The sequence below is a fragment of the Lissotriton helveticus genome, chromosome 3_1, assembly GCF_964261635.1.
Source record: "Lissotriton helveticus chromosome 3_1, aLisHel1.1, whole genome shotgun sequence".
NCBI lineage: Eukaryota > Metazoa > Chordata > Amphibia > Caudata > Salamandridae > Lissotriton > Lissotriton helveticus.
In genome coordinates, this window is record NC_136061.1 from 1139717698 (window position 1) to 1139733477 (window position 15780).

At 48.1% G+C, this 15780-nt stretch overlaps 1 protein-coding gene across 2 annotated transcripts in view; it reads right to left on the reverse strand.

Moving 5' to 3' along the window:
• RIF1 (replication timing regulatory factor 1) overlaps window positions 1–15780 on the reverse strand; it is a 357947-nt gene that overhangs the window by 99510 nt on the left and 242657 nt on the right. For both annotated transcript variants that reach the window (XM_078681750.1, XM_078681748.1), the window contains exons 27-28: window positions 15515–15604; window positions 15355–15427 (exon numbers count right to left, since the gene is read on the reverse strand). In XM_078681750.1, coding sequence (XP_078537876.1) covers window positions 15355–15427; window positions 15515–15604 — 163 coding nt within the window. The remainder of the gene's footprint in view (window positions 1–15354; window positions 15428–15514; window positions 15605–15780) is intronic.

Genomic DNA, 15780 nt, shown 5'->3' on the forward strand with positions numbered 1-15780 from the left:
GACAGAGGGGAGGATTCTTTGTCCCTTGTCCAGTTTTGCACTAGAGCGGGTGCCAAGGGCTCCCGGAACTGGTTCTAACTGGAGTATGCAAGGAGGGCTCCAAATGTGCCATTCAAAGAAATCTTGAGGTGCTGGTAAGCACCCCCACCTCAATACACCAAGTCCTGTCTGCGAGGTGGCCACATCTCCCTGTGACAGGAACCCTATTGTTCTACCTCCCACTACTCGAGCTCAGCAGCAGGAGGGCAGAATCGTGTCTAGGGTTTGCAGCAGCACTATCTTGCTTGAAGACCCTGGAAGGCTTCCCGGAGGAGCTCCCAGGTGCATGGAATCATAACGAACACCAGTAACGGTGGCCAATATATAGTTAGCCATTCACGTAATGACTCATGGCCACTGTATGCATCAAAATGGCTGGCCGCACTGACAAAGCCTGGATTATTGACTCTGGGGTTTGTAGTGGGTGTCCTGCTCGTGCAGGGCACCCTCACACCTATAACCTAGCACCTTGCCTTCATGATTGGAAGGCCTACCTTAGGGTTGACTTATAGATTTTAAGTGCAGTGACCTCAGAGATAAGGAAACTTCTATCTGACATAAGTGGTGGTAGGTGGAATTAATGCAATGTGATCTGCCTTTGGATCGCCCATATCTATATCCCCTGTACTTGTTTTGACAAGGTGTATGATTTTGCTACCCAGTTTGTTGAGATAGAACATGGTTATTGTGTTGGTAGTTTGCACAGTCTAATCTGTTATGTGCGACAAAGTTTTCATTTTGAGGTAATTGATGTGTTTAAGTCCATCTGTGCTGATCCATAATCCCAGTGCCTTCAGGTTGCCGGTGAACGGTCACCAACCTTGGTGGGATGTGTATGCTGTTATGTTCACCTTGGGAGCTAGTGTCTTGAATGGTCTCCCCATGTTCACATTTGTTGATTTCCACCACTGTATTTCTTTTAATACCTTTGCTGTGACAACCATTACAGATCCTACAGGGTCCCGGTGGCTTGTGACCATTTGTTGCATTCCTAAATGCAGCGCATATAGACGTGGCTCATGCCTGGAAAGACCCTAGGGCCCCTCTGGTGCGTGTGTGGAAAAGGGGATTGGACTTTTACATGGGACTGGAACGCCCGATCTTCGTAGCTAGAGGTTGCCCTTGGAAACACTATAAAATTTGGAAGAGATGGGCAGACTATCGTGGACTGTGGCTGGAACCGCCAACACCGGACCGGCCAGCGGAAGGGCATTTGGACGCTGAATCCGGGCCATGAGTCATACGCACAGTACGCTTCTTACTATATCTGTGTTTGGAATTTGTTCAGACGCTGTGCAAGGGGTGGGGGTGGGGTTCCGTGTTGGGGGAGTGGGAGGGTGGAGGGAGGGGGGCCTTGGTTACATTACTTCTTCTTGTACTGTTGATTGAATTGCTTGACTGTGATCACTACTCTGATGCTCACAGCTCCTCCGATTTCAGGGGTGCTGTGCTTGATGTGCAATTTATCAACGCCAAAATAAAATCTTGTTCTGATAAATGCAGCGCATATGCAATATTGATTGCATTATGAGTGCATGATGCCATTATGCCCATTAGTTTCATGACAGTCCTCACTGTCGGAGAATGACCCCCCCTGGTAAAGGCAAGTCTGGTCTACGATTGTCTCTGCTTTTCTTGACTGGATATGCTTGCACAGTACTGGAGTTTAAGGTGCTTCTGGCAACACCTTTACTTGTTCCACTTGTGGTGAAGATTTGTGATTTTTTTTTGTGAACCAAAGGTGCTGCAGTGTGGCAATTACGATTGTATGTCCATCTTTTTTGAATAAGCGTTTCCTAGCATACGGCTAGACATGGATGCCTGGTGTTCTTAGGTTGGCTGCTACAGCAGCTAAGCAATTTTGAATACTTTTGGTGCCGACTTAATGCCAAATGGTAGCACCCAGAATTGGTAAAACACCTTAACCAGAATTTTTTTTTTCTTGTGCGTTTGCTTCATAGGTATTTGTAGATGAGCTTTTAGATCTAGGGTGGCCATATAATCCCTCTCCTTAAGGAGTGGTAGAACTCCTTGCAGTGTTGTCATCTTGAAGTGTTGTGTACGTATTAATTTGTTTAGAAATATGAGGTATAGGACTGGCCTCAAAGTCTGATCTTGTTTTGGCATCAGAAAGTAGGGAGTTTCCCTTGTTTGTCTCTTTTGCAAGAGTTTATCAACCTCCTTTCAGAGTTGTATCATTTTTTTGTCTGTAGACAAAAAACAATTATCTGAGGTAATAGTGGAGGGATACCCTTATCCTGCCTCCCACCTGACTTTCGAGCTGGGGTTGGATGTTGCTTAAGTCACTTGCCTGCTGTTCTTCCCCCTCTGGGAAGCTAGCCTCTTTCAATTCATTCTCTTCAAAAGGACTGTCTGGCAGGGTATTGCCACTGATGAACAAGTTACTTACCTTCGGTAACGATATCTGTAAAAAACATTAGTAGTGATAGATTCCTTACCTTAGAATTACCTCCAGGCGTCAGACTGGATCCGGAAAGTTTGTCAGCAGTAACACTGCGCGCCGGAAGGTGGCATCGTGCGGCTGCGCATAAGTCGTTGGCGTCGTGTTCGCCGAGATGACGTCGCAACAGCTACTTAGACGCCGCTCTAGCGTGCCTTCGTCAGTTCTGTACACTACTTTCTGCGCCAGAAAACGCAGAGCCATGCAAGATACGGACCACTGGTGCATTGAAACTAGGGCCCTGAAAGGGATAACCTTAACCATAGAAATCAACGGGGAGGATGGGTGGGGCAGTAAGGAATCTATCACTAACTAATGTTTCTTACAGATATATCATTACCAAAGGTAAGTATCTTGTTCATCTGAAGGAAACACATAGTGATAGATTCCTAGCATTAGAATAAATACCCCAGCAATACCAACCCCGGTGGTGAGTCGGTGAACAGATATCACCAGGCATTCCCAGAGAACAGCACAGCCAAAGAAGCCGTCTCTCCAGACATGGATGTCCAGGCATTAGTGCTTAGTAAAAGTGTGCAGCAAGGCCCAAGTAGATGCCTGACAGAGGTCTTGCAGGGGAACATCACGTCCCAATGCTGTAGTGGCTGCCATCGCCCTGGTGGAATGGGCGAGCAGCCCCATTGGAGGCTCCTTAGCCAGAGAATAACAGGGTTTAATACATAAGACGACCCATCTAGAGATAGAGCTGGGCATCCACCCGGAACTGTTTTGTGCGGTTCAAGTAAAATGAGCGTGCACATTTTGGGTCCAGACTGTGGAGCCTCTCTTTCTCTCTAGAAGAATGCGGAGGCGGAAAGAAGGTGGGCAAAGTGATGGTCTGCCCGATGTGAAAGGCAGTGACAACCTTTGGCAGAATGGATGAACGTGTTCTGAGCACAACCATGTCTGGATGGACAGATAGAAAAGGAGGTTTCCAAGAAAGAGCCTGGAGCTCACTCACTCTCCTGGCAAGTGATGGCAACCAGGAAAGCAGTCTTAAAAGTCAGCAGATGAAGAAGGCAGTTGTGAAGAGGTTCAAAGGAAGCGCACATTAAATATGTAAGAACCAGATTTAAGTCCCACTGTGGCATTACGGAAGGAATAAGAGGGAAAAGAGGAGTAATGCCTTTGAGAAATCTATTTACAACAGGGGACTTGAGAAGAGAGGGCTGATCAGGGAGCCTGAGAAAGTTAGACAAGGCAGAAAGATAGCCCTAGATAGTGCCCAGAGCAGAGCCCTGCTGGGCGAAAGAAAGGAGGAACAGAAGAACTTCTGAAAGAGGGGCAGAAAGGGGATCCACAGCCTTTGCTGTGCACCATTCCACAATTTTTTTTCCACCTGCAGGCATATACCAACTTAGTGGAGGGATGCCTGGCTGCCAGAAGGACATCACAGGCTTCAGGGGTCAAGTCAAACGGAATAAACTGTCGCTGATCAATCTCCACGCAAAGAGGTGGAGACTGGACAGGTTCGGGTGGAGGACCGTCTCCTGCTGCTGCCACTGCTGCGACAGAAGATCCTCCAGAAGAGTCAGTCGGATCGATCGTCATACTGAGTAGCTCGGGATACCAAACTCTTAGAGCCCAGTCCGGTGCCACAAGAATGACTTGGGCCTGGTCGCGCCTGATTGTAGGCACTCTGGGCAGAATTGGTATAGGCGGAAAGGCGTACAACAGACTAAACTCCACTTGCGACGAAAAGCGTCGCCTAGCGAGTGCCGCCTTGGAAATTCCAACGTGCAGAATTGCTGACATTGTGCGTTATTTTCGGTGGCGAATAGATCTAACCAAGGCTCATCCTACTGTCGAAAGAGACCTTGCGCCACATCAGAGTGAAGACGCCATTCGTGATCCATCATGCACCTGCGGCGGAGTTCGTCCGCCCTGGCGTTCAATGAACCTGCCAGGTGTTGAACCACCAGGGAAAAGCCCTGCTGTTCCAGCCATGTCCAGAGGCGTAGAGCCTCGCGACACTGGGTCCAAGACCTCACCCCGTCCAGTTTGTTGCAGTACCATATGGCGATGGTGTTGTCTGCGAACACCTGCACCACTTTCCGTTTGACAGAGGGAAGGAATGCTTTCAGTGCAAGTCGGATCCCCCGAAGCTCCAGAAGGTTGATATTGGCTCCTCTGGAGCTAAGAGGATGATCACTGCCTCTCCCATGTGGCCCCCCATCCCAGGAGGGACACGTCCGTCACCACTGTGTGCTACGGTTGGGGAAGGGAGAAGGATCTGCCCTGGACCCAATGTCTGTTCATGAGTGCCCTCCGAGATCTGGACTTAATCGGACAGGTTCCCCATATGTTGCACCCACTGAACTTCAGGTCCCACTGCAGAGGTCGCATATGCGATCTGGTATGAGTGACCAACAGGATGCAGGAAGCCATGAGGCCCAGCAGCCTCAGGGTCATCCTGACCGAAACCCAGGACAAGGGATGAAAGATCGGAATCATAGCCAGAATGCCCTGGACTCGCCGTTCGGAAGGATAGGCCCGAAACTGGGTCGTATCAAGAACCACTCCGATGAAGAGGAGCTTCTGAGAGGGAATCAGGTGCGACACATTGATTGAGAAACCCAGCAAATGCAGGCGGTCGGCCATAGTCTGGTGGTGGGAAACGACTGCCTGGGACAAGCCCGCCTTCAACAGTCGTCGAGATAGGAGGAAGACTGGAACTCCTGATCTGTGAAGATGAGCTGCGACCACCGCAATCACTTACCTGAACACCTGAGGAATGCTGCGAAGGAGAACACGGTAATCTGAAAATGCTCGTGGCTGACCATAAACCACAGGTAATGCAGTTGGGCCAGCAGGACGGGAATGTGGAAATATGCGTCCTGCTAGTCCAAAGCTACCATCAAGTCTCCAGGGTCGAGAGCAAACAAGACCTGAGCCAGAGATAGCATCTTGAACTTCTCCTTCCGGAGGAAGTGATTGACGTCCCTGAGGTCCAAGAGAGGACGCAGGCCCTTGTCCTTTTTGGGCACCAGAAAGTAGTGGGAATAACCACCATGTCCTACTTCTAGCGCAGGAACGCGCTGCTCAATGGCCCTCTTGGCCAAGAGGGCCGTGACTTCCTGTTGAAGAAGTGGCAAGTGACCCCCCCAACATGCGGTGGTACTGGGGTGGCATGGGGTGGCATGGCTGGAGTGTTAGTCTCGAAGGGGAGGGATTAGCCCCTTCGGGCTATTTGTAAAACCCACCTGTCCGAAGTGATGGTGTGCCAGTGGGGGAGTTAATGGCGAATCCTAACACCCACTGGCATTTGATGGGCCTGAAAGACCGAACTAGTAATGTTTTTGGGCAGTGGTGACCAGGGTGGAAGTGGACTGACCCGCCTGCTGGCCCCTGACCCGCCTCTGTGGGTCCCACGTCCGGGGCCACGCTGAGACTGCTGCTGCTGCCTGTGGCTCTGAAGCAAACGCGCTGGGGCGACCCTTCCGTGGTCAGGAAAGGAGCATAAAGCAGAAGGCGGAGGAGGGCGAGTGGCCGAAAGGCCCAAAGACTTAGCCGTAGCCTGCGAGTCCTTAAAACGCACCAACGCACTACCTGCCTTGTTGCCAAAAAGACAAATGCCATCAAAGGGCATGTCCATCAGGGTGTCTTGGACATCTCTCGAGAAGCCAGCAGTCCTCAGCCAGACTTGGCAGCGGAGCACCACTGTCGTGGAAATCGCTCTGCCCAGCAAGTCGGCGGTGTCAAGGCCACATCATATTGTGAACTTGGCTGCATCTCTCCCCCTCAGCAAAAGCCTTCGAGAGCACTGTCCGCAACTCCTTCGGACACTGAGGCAGCCCTTGCGCCACCGTATCCCACACAGAGTGGGAATAATGGCCCAAGATGCATGCAGTGTTCACAGACCGCAGCCCTGAACTGGTGGAAGAAAAAACCTTCTTCCCAAATTGTTCCAGTCACTTGGAGTCCCTGTCCGGGGATGCGGTAGGGAATGCGCTCTGGGACGTTGAGGCTTTGACAACCAAGCCCTCAGGGGTGGGGTGTTGGGAGAGGAAAAAGGGGCCGCCCGAACTGGCCGACGGCGTCTGGCCACGTTCTTATCCACAGGAGCCCCTGTGTTGGGCCTGGACCAGGTGCCCAAAAGATCGTCAGAAAGTGCCTCATTAAAAGGCAGCAGTGGCTCCGCAGAGGTAGCAGCCGGCTGAAGCACGTCTGTCAAGAGGTTAGTCCTGACTGCCGCGGTAGGGAGTTGGAGGGCCTTCGCTGCCCTACGCAACACCACTGCATAACTTTGACCCTCCTCCCGAGCCACAGTAGGAGGAATGAGAATCCAAGGTCAGGAGAGGTGTCGAGACGACTGGCATCCCCCAGATCCTCTCCCAGTCCTGGTCATACTCACACTGAGCTGTGAGAGGGTCCTCAGACCGCTCCCAGACCTCCCCTTCCTCCGAAGGCTGATGTACAGGTGGAAAATAAGGAGGCTGGACATAGGGGTAGAAAGGCCCCATCGGCGTCTGAATCGGCATAGAGTGACGCCTTTCCGGCTCAGTGTTCATGTCGGGCTTAAACCAGGGGTGATGTCGTCCAGTCCCATGGGCAACGTCGCCGGTGCAGACGTCGGTGGAGGTGTAACGAGGTCAACCGGGATCCAGGCCTGGATCCTTTGGGGCCCTCGGTGCTGGAGCAGACAGGGATGCCGGAGCCACCGACAGTGAAGGGTGAGGGCCCTCAGTCGGGCTGGCGGGGCCCGAAGGCACGCCGGTGGAGCCAGACGGCACAAAGAGGCAGGCCATGGCTGACAGGAGTTCCTGCAGCTGGGCCGGAGTCGTCGACTGACCAGGGAAGGGCGGGTAGGCAGACTGCGAAACCGTAGGCTCCGCCGGAGCTGCAGAAGAGGCATCACGCATGAGGGGAAGTTGTAGAGTGGTGACGCTTCTTCAACTTCATGTGCTTCGTCTTACCTGACCGAGAGTGTGAAGACTTCAATCCTGAAGAACGATTGCGATGGCTCCGCGACCGGTCCCTCGACCTCCCACAGGACCGGGACCTTGAGCGGCGCGGAGCAGACTGCCGGACCTCAAGCAACTTTCCAGACTGCTCCAGCAAAGTCTTCGGCGCTATGATCCAGCAGTCGGGGCACGACCTGGGGTTGTGGTCGCGCCCGAGGCAGTAGAGACACATGCGGTGAGGGCCCGTCACCAACATCATCCGATGACAGTCCCCGCAAGACTTGAAACCGGGCATCCCTACGACACCAGGAGTCGATCGACTCGAAAAAAACTGAAAAAAAATATCTGTCAAAATGACTGGGTACCACTCTCTCTGGACCTGGGCTTGCAGGCGCAGAAAAAGAACGAACCGAGTCAGCGTGCGAGGGCGGCGTCCAAGTAGCTGCCACAACGTCATCTCGGCAAACACGGTGCTAATGACGGACGCGGAGCCGCACAAAGCAACCTTCTGACACGCAGGGGGACTGCTAACGAAAACTTTCCGGATCCAGTCGAACGCCTGGGAATAATTCTAAGGTAAGGAAACTATCACTATGTGTTTCCTTCAGATACAATATTTGCTGTGATGTGTACTGTCTTGTGGCTGCTGTTGCCCAGATATGAAGTGCACGCTGCCCGCTGGTCTCCTGGTTGAAGTTCCTACTCTCCTGAAGGAACCCCTCAATTGCACTACCCACCCATTACTTTCACCATCTCCTTATCTTTCTTCAATTGATGATGGGTATCATCCACTGCCTGGCTGAACAGGGCGTCACTTGATGATTGAGGCTTGCATCTCTGGCTTGAAGCCCATTACTCTGAGCCAGGCGTGTCTTCTTAATGTTGTCGCTTGGCATAACTACCTACTGGCATTACCTGCTGCATCTAGTGCAGACTTAAGGAAAGATTTAGCCATGTTATTTCTTTCCTTCATTACTGCTTTCGTCCACTTGCAGCATTCCTCTGGGAGGTGCTGCATGAAGGACTTCATCTCGTCCCACTGCTGGTGGCCGTGGCAATTCAAGAGAGCAGTGGAGTTAGCAATCCTCCATTGATGAATTGGTGGGCAGAAAGCTGGACAGAGAAGCATCCATGTCTTACTCTCTTTCTGGTGGCGGCCCCATGGATGTCGGGGCTTTGTTTCTTTTCACTATAATCGAGTCTGCTTCCCTTAATGTATTTAGAGTCCTGAGTGGAATGCTGGCACTTTTCCACTCTTGGTGTTACAGACCTTGCAGTGGCATGTTCAGAAAAAGCCTTGGACCAGGATGCTAGGGAGCATGGGCAGGTACAGGTTTCACTTTTTCAAGGAGGAAACATGAATCCTCCTTTTCCTCAAGTTGCACCCCATATGCAGCCCTCTTTGTGAGGCTGTTGCAGAGGGATAGGTCATCTGGTGGCGATGGCCTTGAAGGGTAGCGGTCCACACCCTCCTCCAGAGACACAGTGTCAAGATCCTGCCAGGTCTCCTCAAACTGATTCTGGTCACCATACCCTGTTGTATCCTAGTTCATAGAACTCTTCTTGCTCTTTATCATGAGAGTCAAGGGTTCCCGGGGCTTCAATGCCAGACTAGTCATCTTAGGCTTCAGTGGTCATACAAGGCTTTGCAACAATATGGAATTCCTTCAAGGAGTCTACATCCTTCTGCCTCTGCAGGAGGGGGGCCATTTCGAACTGGAGCCTTCTCTTCTTGCGCTCGACCTTGAAAGCTTTTTTGTTGTGTCTAAAGTGTCAGCGCTGGTCTCTTTCCAAGTCAATAGGACTCAAGTCTCCAAGGCCTTGCCTTTGTCTCGCTCACTCTTCTGTGGTTGTTTGCGTTGAGGATTTCGACAGTGAATTGCCCTCATTAGTATCATTTGGTCAGGATTAGTGAGGCTCTTTGTGTTTTGCCTGACCTTTGGTCAACAGGTGCTCTGAAGCAGAGGATGCCTTTTGGGACTTTTTGTACGAGGGATTAGGGTTGGTGCCTTTCAGCAGTTTATTTACCTTTGATTTTTCAGCGTCTTTCTCAATGCTTGCCTCTTTTTGGTGTCGGCAGCATAGATCTCAACGCCCTACTCGTCTCCACGAGCTGTTCCGGCCTACTTGACATTCTCTTCCTCGTTACTGGATAAGCCAAGGTCCTTGAGAGAAACCTTTGTCTTAGTACTGACCATGGTGCATTGCTCTAGCCTCAGTAGATGTCGCATCTTGAGTCTTGGATTCAAACGCTGGACAGGCCTCGCAGTCTTCGTCCTTGTGGTCTTTCAGGAGATACAAGTTGCAGACTTTCTGCGGGAGATCTGTGCGACCCTGTGGTGGTAGTAAGGCATAACAAAAGGGGTGTTTTCCATTACCCTTTTCTGCTCCGTTCATTCTCTTTGTGGTGGTACCGGCATGCCATCCTAATTAATGGATTTTCCCAAATCTGCAGCACCACAAGTATGTACGTGATCTAACTTCTCCTGCTCCACTTTCCATAGATGGTGGCCGGGTATCCCTTAGGTCCCATCCAGTACGATGTCTAATCAATGGCTCCCACAGCGGGGTGTATACCCACACGTTAATCAACTGAGAGGCTTAATACTACTTCACATTTGGGGGTGCTTTGCCTCCATCATAAACCCATGAAAATATGGTTAGCGCAATTCTTGGGTCACAATCATTCCATAAAAGCTGGCTTAATTCCCAATTTCTACTCTGAAAGAATCTCTTATGAAGTATGGTATATTTTGTAGGGAATATATGAATTTGGGAAGAACCATCATTTTAAACATAGCACGCCCATGCTGTATTGTAAGAGGTAAATTCTTGCATCTCTCCTGAACTTATCAAGTGCATTATATAGATTCTCGTCAAAAAATTATCCCACGGATGTATGGTGCATATGCCAAGATAATGCCCCCATGCCTTTAACTCATTTGCATCTTCCACCTAACCTGTGCCTGAGGAGTCCAGGCCGATCACTTCTAGAGCACCAATTTTTTCCAGTTGACTCGAAGCCCACTACATCTCCAAAATAAATGTAACATTTGCCAATGTCTATTAATGGTGAACTCTGCATCAGACATGTACAAAAAGGATATCATACTTGTAAAGTGAAATATTTTCTTCCCACCCTGTATCCCATCTCAATCCTCCTACTTGAGCATCGTACCTCATCCAACATGCCAGTTCAATTGCGAAGGCAAAAATCATGGAGGAGAGGGTGCACTCCTGCATCATAACCCTATTCTGGGCAAATAGTTTTGAGTATGTACCCTTGATCATACTGCAGGCAAAGGGATCCTTGTATAGTAGTTTTATCAACACCAAGTACTTTGGGCCAAAAATCTACATTTCCAGCACCTGTAAAATATAAGCCCACTCTAAGGAGTCAAAGACTTTGGAGGTGTCAAATGACATCACCACAGCCTGTTACACTAGTGTCTGTGTGGGCAGACAGTAATATAATTATCTTAGATTTAACCATGTATTTCTACCTGGGATAAACTCAGATTGACAGGATGCATTAGACCTGCAATTACTTGGGCTAGTCAATCCACTAAGACTTACTAGGTCCAGGGACCTGATTGCAGAATATATTACCTCTCCAATTTCAGCTACTGTTCTCTCCTCTTTTAAAGTGACTCTATCCATGACCACAGTATGTGGCAGTGTCACATCTGCCAAATAGTCCTGTATTTCCACCTTCGAGTTCCTTCAGCAAAAAGAATATAGAGCCAGATAGTACTCGGTTGATGTCTCTGCAATATTTTCATCCCATTACACTTGCCAGTATATGCCCCACAATTTCTTTCACCTTCACCTGTTACCAGGGCAGCAATAGTAGCCAGTTCCTGATATTCCTGCCTTTTGATTTCCAACTCATGAACAAATCTTAGCCTGTTGAGTGGTCGTTGTGCTAAGTCTTAATTTTGGCCCTTCTTTCTAAATCTCTTTCCATCTTTGCTATCGACTAGCTGAGTTCTGAGATATTGATTGGTCCCTTGGTACTGTTTGCAAGGTTCCCACAAAACAACCTGGGAGTCTACCAGATCATCACTTTAGTGAAAATACATGTTTATGGTAAAGTAAACTCATCTACTACCTCCTTCCTTCCTTCACAGTTGCCATCGATCTAATTTTCATCCCTGAAAATCTCCCTCCCTCCAGTCACTCACCTATGCCAGAAGCTGTAAATGGTCAGAGATACCCCGGAGCCCGGAATCACATTTGAGAGTTCTGCACATGTAATCTCTGCATAAACATTAGTCCAATAGGAGTTGTGGGCCCCACAGTAGAAGGATAACTGCAACACCATTGGGTTTTATCACCTCCAAACATCCACCAACCCACATGCCCTCCATGAACCTCCAAAGGTGCAGACTGCTGCCGTCTTGGTGCCGTCAACCCCCTTTTTTTATACACCAAGGTTAAAATCACCTCCCTGTCCCATAACCAATATTGTTCGGCAGCTGAAAAACTGCCCCAGCTGGTTTACTCACCAAACCTGATGAGGGGGCAGGAGATAAACAAGGGTGGCTCCACACTAACTCTTAGCCACATTTCATAGCACTCCTGCAGGTCTCCCTCAAAGGAAAAGACTAGGGTCAATAGGGTCACTCCCATTAAGTGCGAGGAGTAACCAGCATGAAGCGTCAGCTGGTGCCCTCCACTAGTTAACATTTGACAATTTTCACCCATAAGATGGGTCTCCTGAAGAAGCATCAATTCCAGGCTTTTGGGTCTGAGATAGAGGTGTACTTTTCACCACTACATTTTACTACCCATGTTATTCATATTCCATGACAACCTTTATCTTCCCACTAGATTGGGAACCATTATCATTTTCTGACATTCTTCACCTGTCCATGCTGTATACTGTTATATCCCCATAGGCATGTTATTGTCATCTCATTTGTGCATCCCTGTGCTTCAAAATGACAACAGATCTTTCCCATTCGCCAACGCTCCCTCCTCTTCTCTCGGCATTGCAGGAAAAAAACTACCGTCTGCCTCAATTAGCTGGGAGCCCATCACCCTAAATGACTTGAACCCATAACTAAACAAGATATTCCTCCCCTCCTTACTCAAGCCCTGGCAGTATAAATGGCCCTTTCACTCAAAGAGAAATCCCTATCCTTACTCTCCAATCAGGACCTAGTAGAGATCGAGACAACAGGGTCAGTGTGCCATTTCACTGTCTCGATTGGCTCTGGTCATTTAAAACATTTTGTTGCCCTCCAGATCTCTTAGGTACCAAGTGGAGGCGATATCCCCTGTCACAGGTGGTTTACCTCATCAACTGCAACTTTAACACGGTCCACTTTTCTTGACTGCACACACTCCATTTCCCTGTTTGGTGGCTTTCATCCCACAAGTCTCCTCCCCCATATTTCCTCTGGCTAGGTTCCAGGTTTTCCCTTCTTCAATTATTCTAAGTTTGCCTGGAAATAACACTACATACTTCATTTCTTTCATGTAGGGGCTTTTAAGTTCATGAAAACATCATCTCTACTTTGAACAGCAAATGTAAAGGCTGGGCAGATACTGGTGGATGTGTTTTCACATTTCAAGTCTTCCAGTTGTCCAGCAGATGGCAAAATAAAATGTTATTCTCAATCATTGAATATATAAGTTATTGTTATTGGTGGTTGTCCCGGCTGTGGCAGGTGCACGGGGCCCTGTATTTCCTTTCCACAGACAAAACAATCATAGTGTTACTTGGGCATAAATGATAACTATCCAGTCCTCGACAAACAACCAGACAGATATTGTACTGTTTTGACCTTCCCTAAGTGTTTTCAAGTCGAACTTACACTGACACATTGTTTTGCTAGAATATTCACTCTGAACATAGTGCGGTCACTTCCTCCTTCACCGGTGTGAGCTTAGACTTCGCCTGTCTCACTCGGTTACTAATCTTCCAGAGATCCATGCGAAGTAGCCCTACAGCAATTGGGACTATCAGTCATGAATTTCCAGGGTTTTCAGTATCCCTAATGGCCATCTTTACACCCTTCAATGTAGACTCACCCACTGCAGTGGAGTACTCTTCAGTATCGTGCGGAGGAAACCAGCCCTAATTTGCCACCTCCTATGGCCAGCCCCTCAAAAATGCATAGTTATCCATTCTGTTGTGCTGTTGCAGAGAAAAGTCACGATGGGGCAGAACACCTCCTTGCAACAAAGGTTGGTTTTTCTTTACCGCCTGCCTCAGAGAGCCTCCATTAACAGCCCTCTGGTCTGGCCCCAGTTGCAAAAACATTGCCTGCCCAAGCTTGTAGCCACTCCCTGCCACACAACACTCCACAGACTGAGAATAGGTTACAAGAAAGTCACGGCAAGGCGCCCTGGGGCACAAGCCAATGGCCCAAAAAGGCTCTGTGCCCCCTCTAGTTCCAATGTAGGCCACACTCACCAGTTGTATTTACACCCCATCAGTGCTTTATACAAGCCAGGTTGAATTCCTAAAACAAGCCCGCAGGCTCAGGAGCACCAGGTAGAGACTTCCCAGTCCCACATAGAGGTGAACAGATGCCCCTATGAGCCCGATGCAGACAAAATGCTACAAATCTCTGAGCTAATCGATGCTGTCGGCCACCTTGTTGGTGGGCAGCTCCACGTGGGCAGACGACTATTTCAGATCCAGCCACCCCAGTTCACGTATACTCCTAATCAAATCGTGGGGTGTCAATCCATGCATACAAACATCAGAACAATCTTCTAGGAGGGCAGAGATTTAAAAAGGATTTCTCTGCTGCTTACAGGAGCCTTGAGAGAAAGCTGCCATCTTGCCCGGCGCAGAACATTGGGTATTATTTTTTTTTACTCATTTCAACTTCAGGTAGAAAACCAATGCAGTGGTGAAATGAATCAACTTACAAATATCTGAAAATGGAACATCCACAGCTGCTTCAAACAAATCAATTACTGCTAGCAGGTGCTCCGGTTATGCTTGATTGGACTATAGTACCATAGCCTAAACATGCCTTACTTCCCATGCAAAAACAAAGCCAGAATGCACCTGCCCAAACTAAAATTTGACTAAATTAAACTCACCCAGAAAGCTCTACATTGGCCCTCAGTTTAATTTACCATCAAGTTCAAACCATTATGCACAAGTATATTGTGCGAATGTAACGGGGATCTTCAAAAGCTGCCCACTTGAGCAGGGAGGATGATAGCAGCTTCAAAGGAGATTGCTCATAACAGTGGGGCAATCATTTCTTCTTGTGTTTGTTGTGCAGCTCTCAGCAGTGGGATGGGTTAAGTGAGCCACATTTATTTAGGAATCAACGTAATGACAGTCAACTGATTAGGACTGTATTATCCTCTAACATATTGTGGAAAGCCTTTTAAAACTTGGTCTCACTTCCCCTAATCACTTTATGGAGCACAACTGCCACATGATCCGCATCACTGTCCAGGCCACAAATGGACACGCACGAGGCTCTCACCCCCACATACACTTACCTTTCATGTTTCAAGTTATGTGTAGATAATATGTAAGGAAATACGCAGGGTATCAGCATTTAACCCTTTTCTTCACTGAACTAGAAATAAGGTAAAAAGGAGAAATGCAGAGAAACAGCTTTAAAGCTTCAAAACCCAATATAAGAAGGGCTTGCAGACTGTGGAATGTGCCTTTATTGTAGCAGTTAATTTCGGATAGAAAATACCTTTCTGCTTATGCAACTGTCAAGCACTGGAATGGTAAATTGCTAAAAATAATCTGTATCCAGTCCAATCCTGGAAGTTACTTTGAGATGAGGAATCTTCAGAAAGAAGTATCCACTAGAAGTAAATGTTCCCAATCGGTTTCAACAAATCTAAACATCTAAATAATTTTTGGTAAAATGAGCCAGAAGTTTCTATACTCCGAACTGAAAAAAACAGTATTTAGACAAGCTGGAAACATTAACATTCGCTAAAAGTAAAGCTTACCTCATACAGATTTTCTCCATCGTTGGGTTGTTTTTCTGTTTCGGTATCTTTTGTGATTTCTACAGGCTTTTCCCTACAACCACACAAAACGTCACATTAAACACTACTTGCATAACTTTTTTTAGATTATAAAAAAAACCTGCTAGAAATAACCACTTACACAGAGTCTTCTTGGCTTTGAGAGTATTTTGTAAACATGGTAGTATCCTGGGATGCATCCAAGTTGTTGTACATAGTAGGAATATCAACTCTAAAACAGATGTTTAAGACGGTTAGTTTAATTTCATTTTTTGTGCTAAATACATACAATATCAGATTTGACAGCTTACAAAGGCTCTTCCGCTGGTAGTGCCAAGACACTTAGGTCCAGTGCATGTTGTACTCTCAAATTAGTTATTTGATAATAAAACACTGAGGTCACATAAG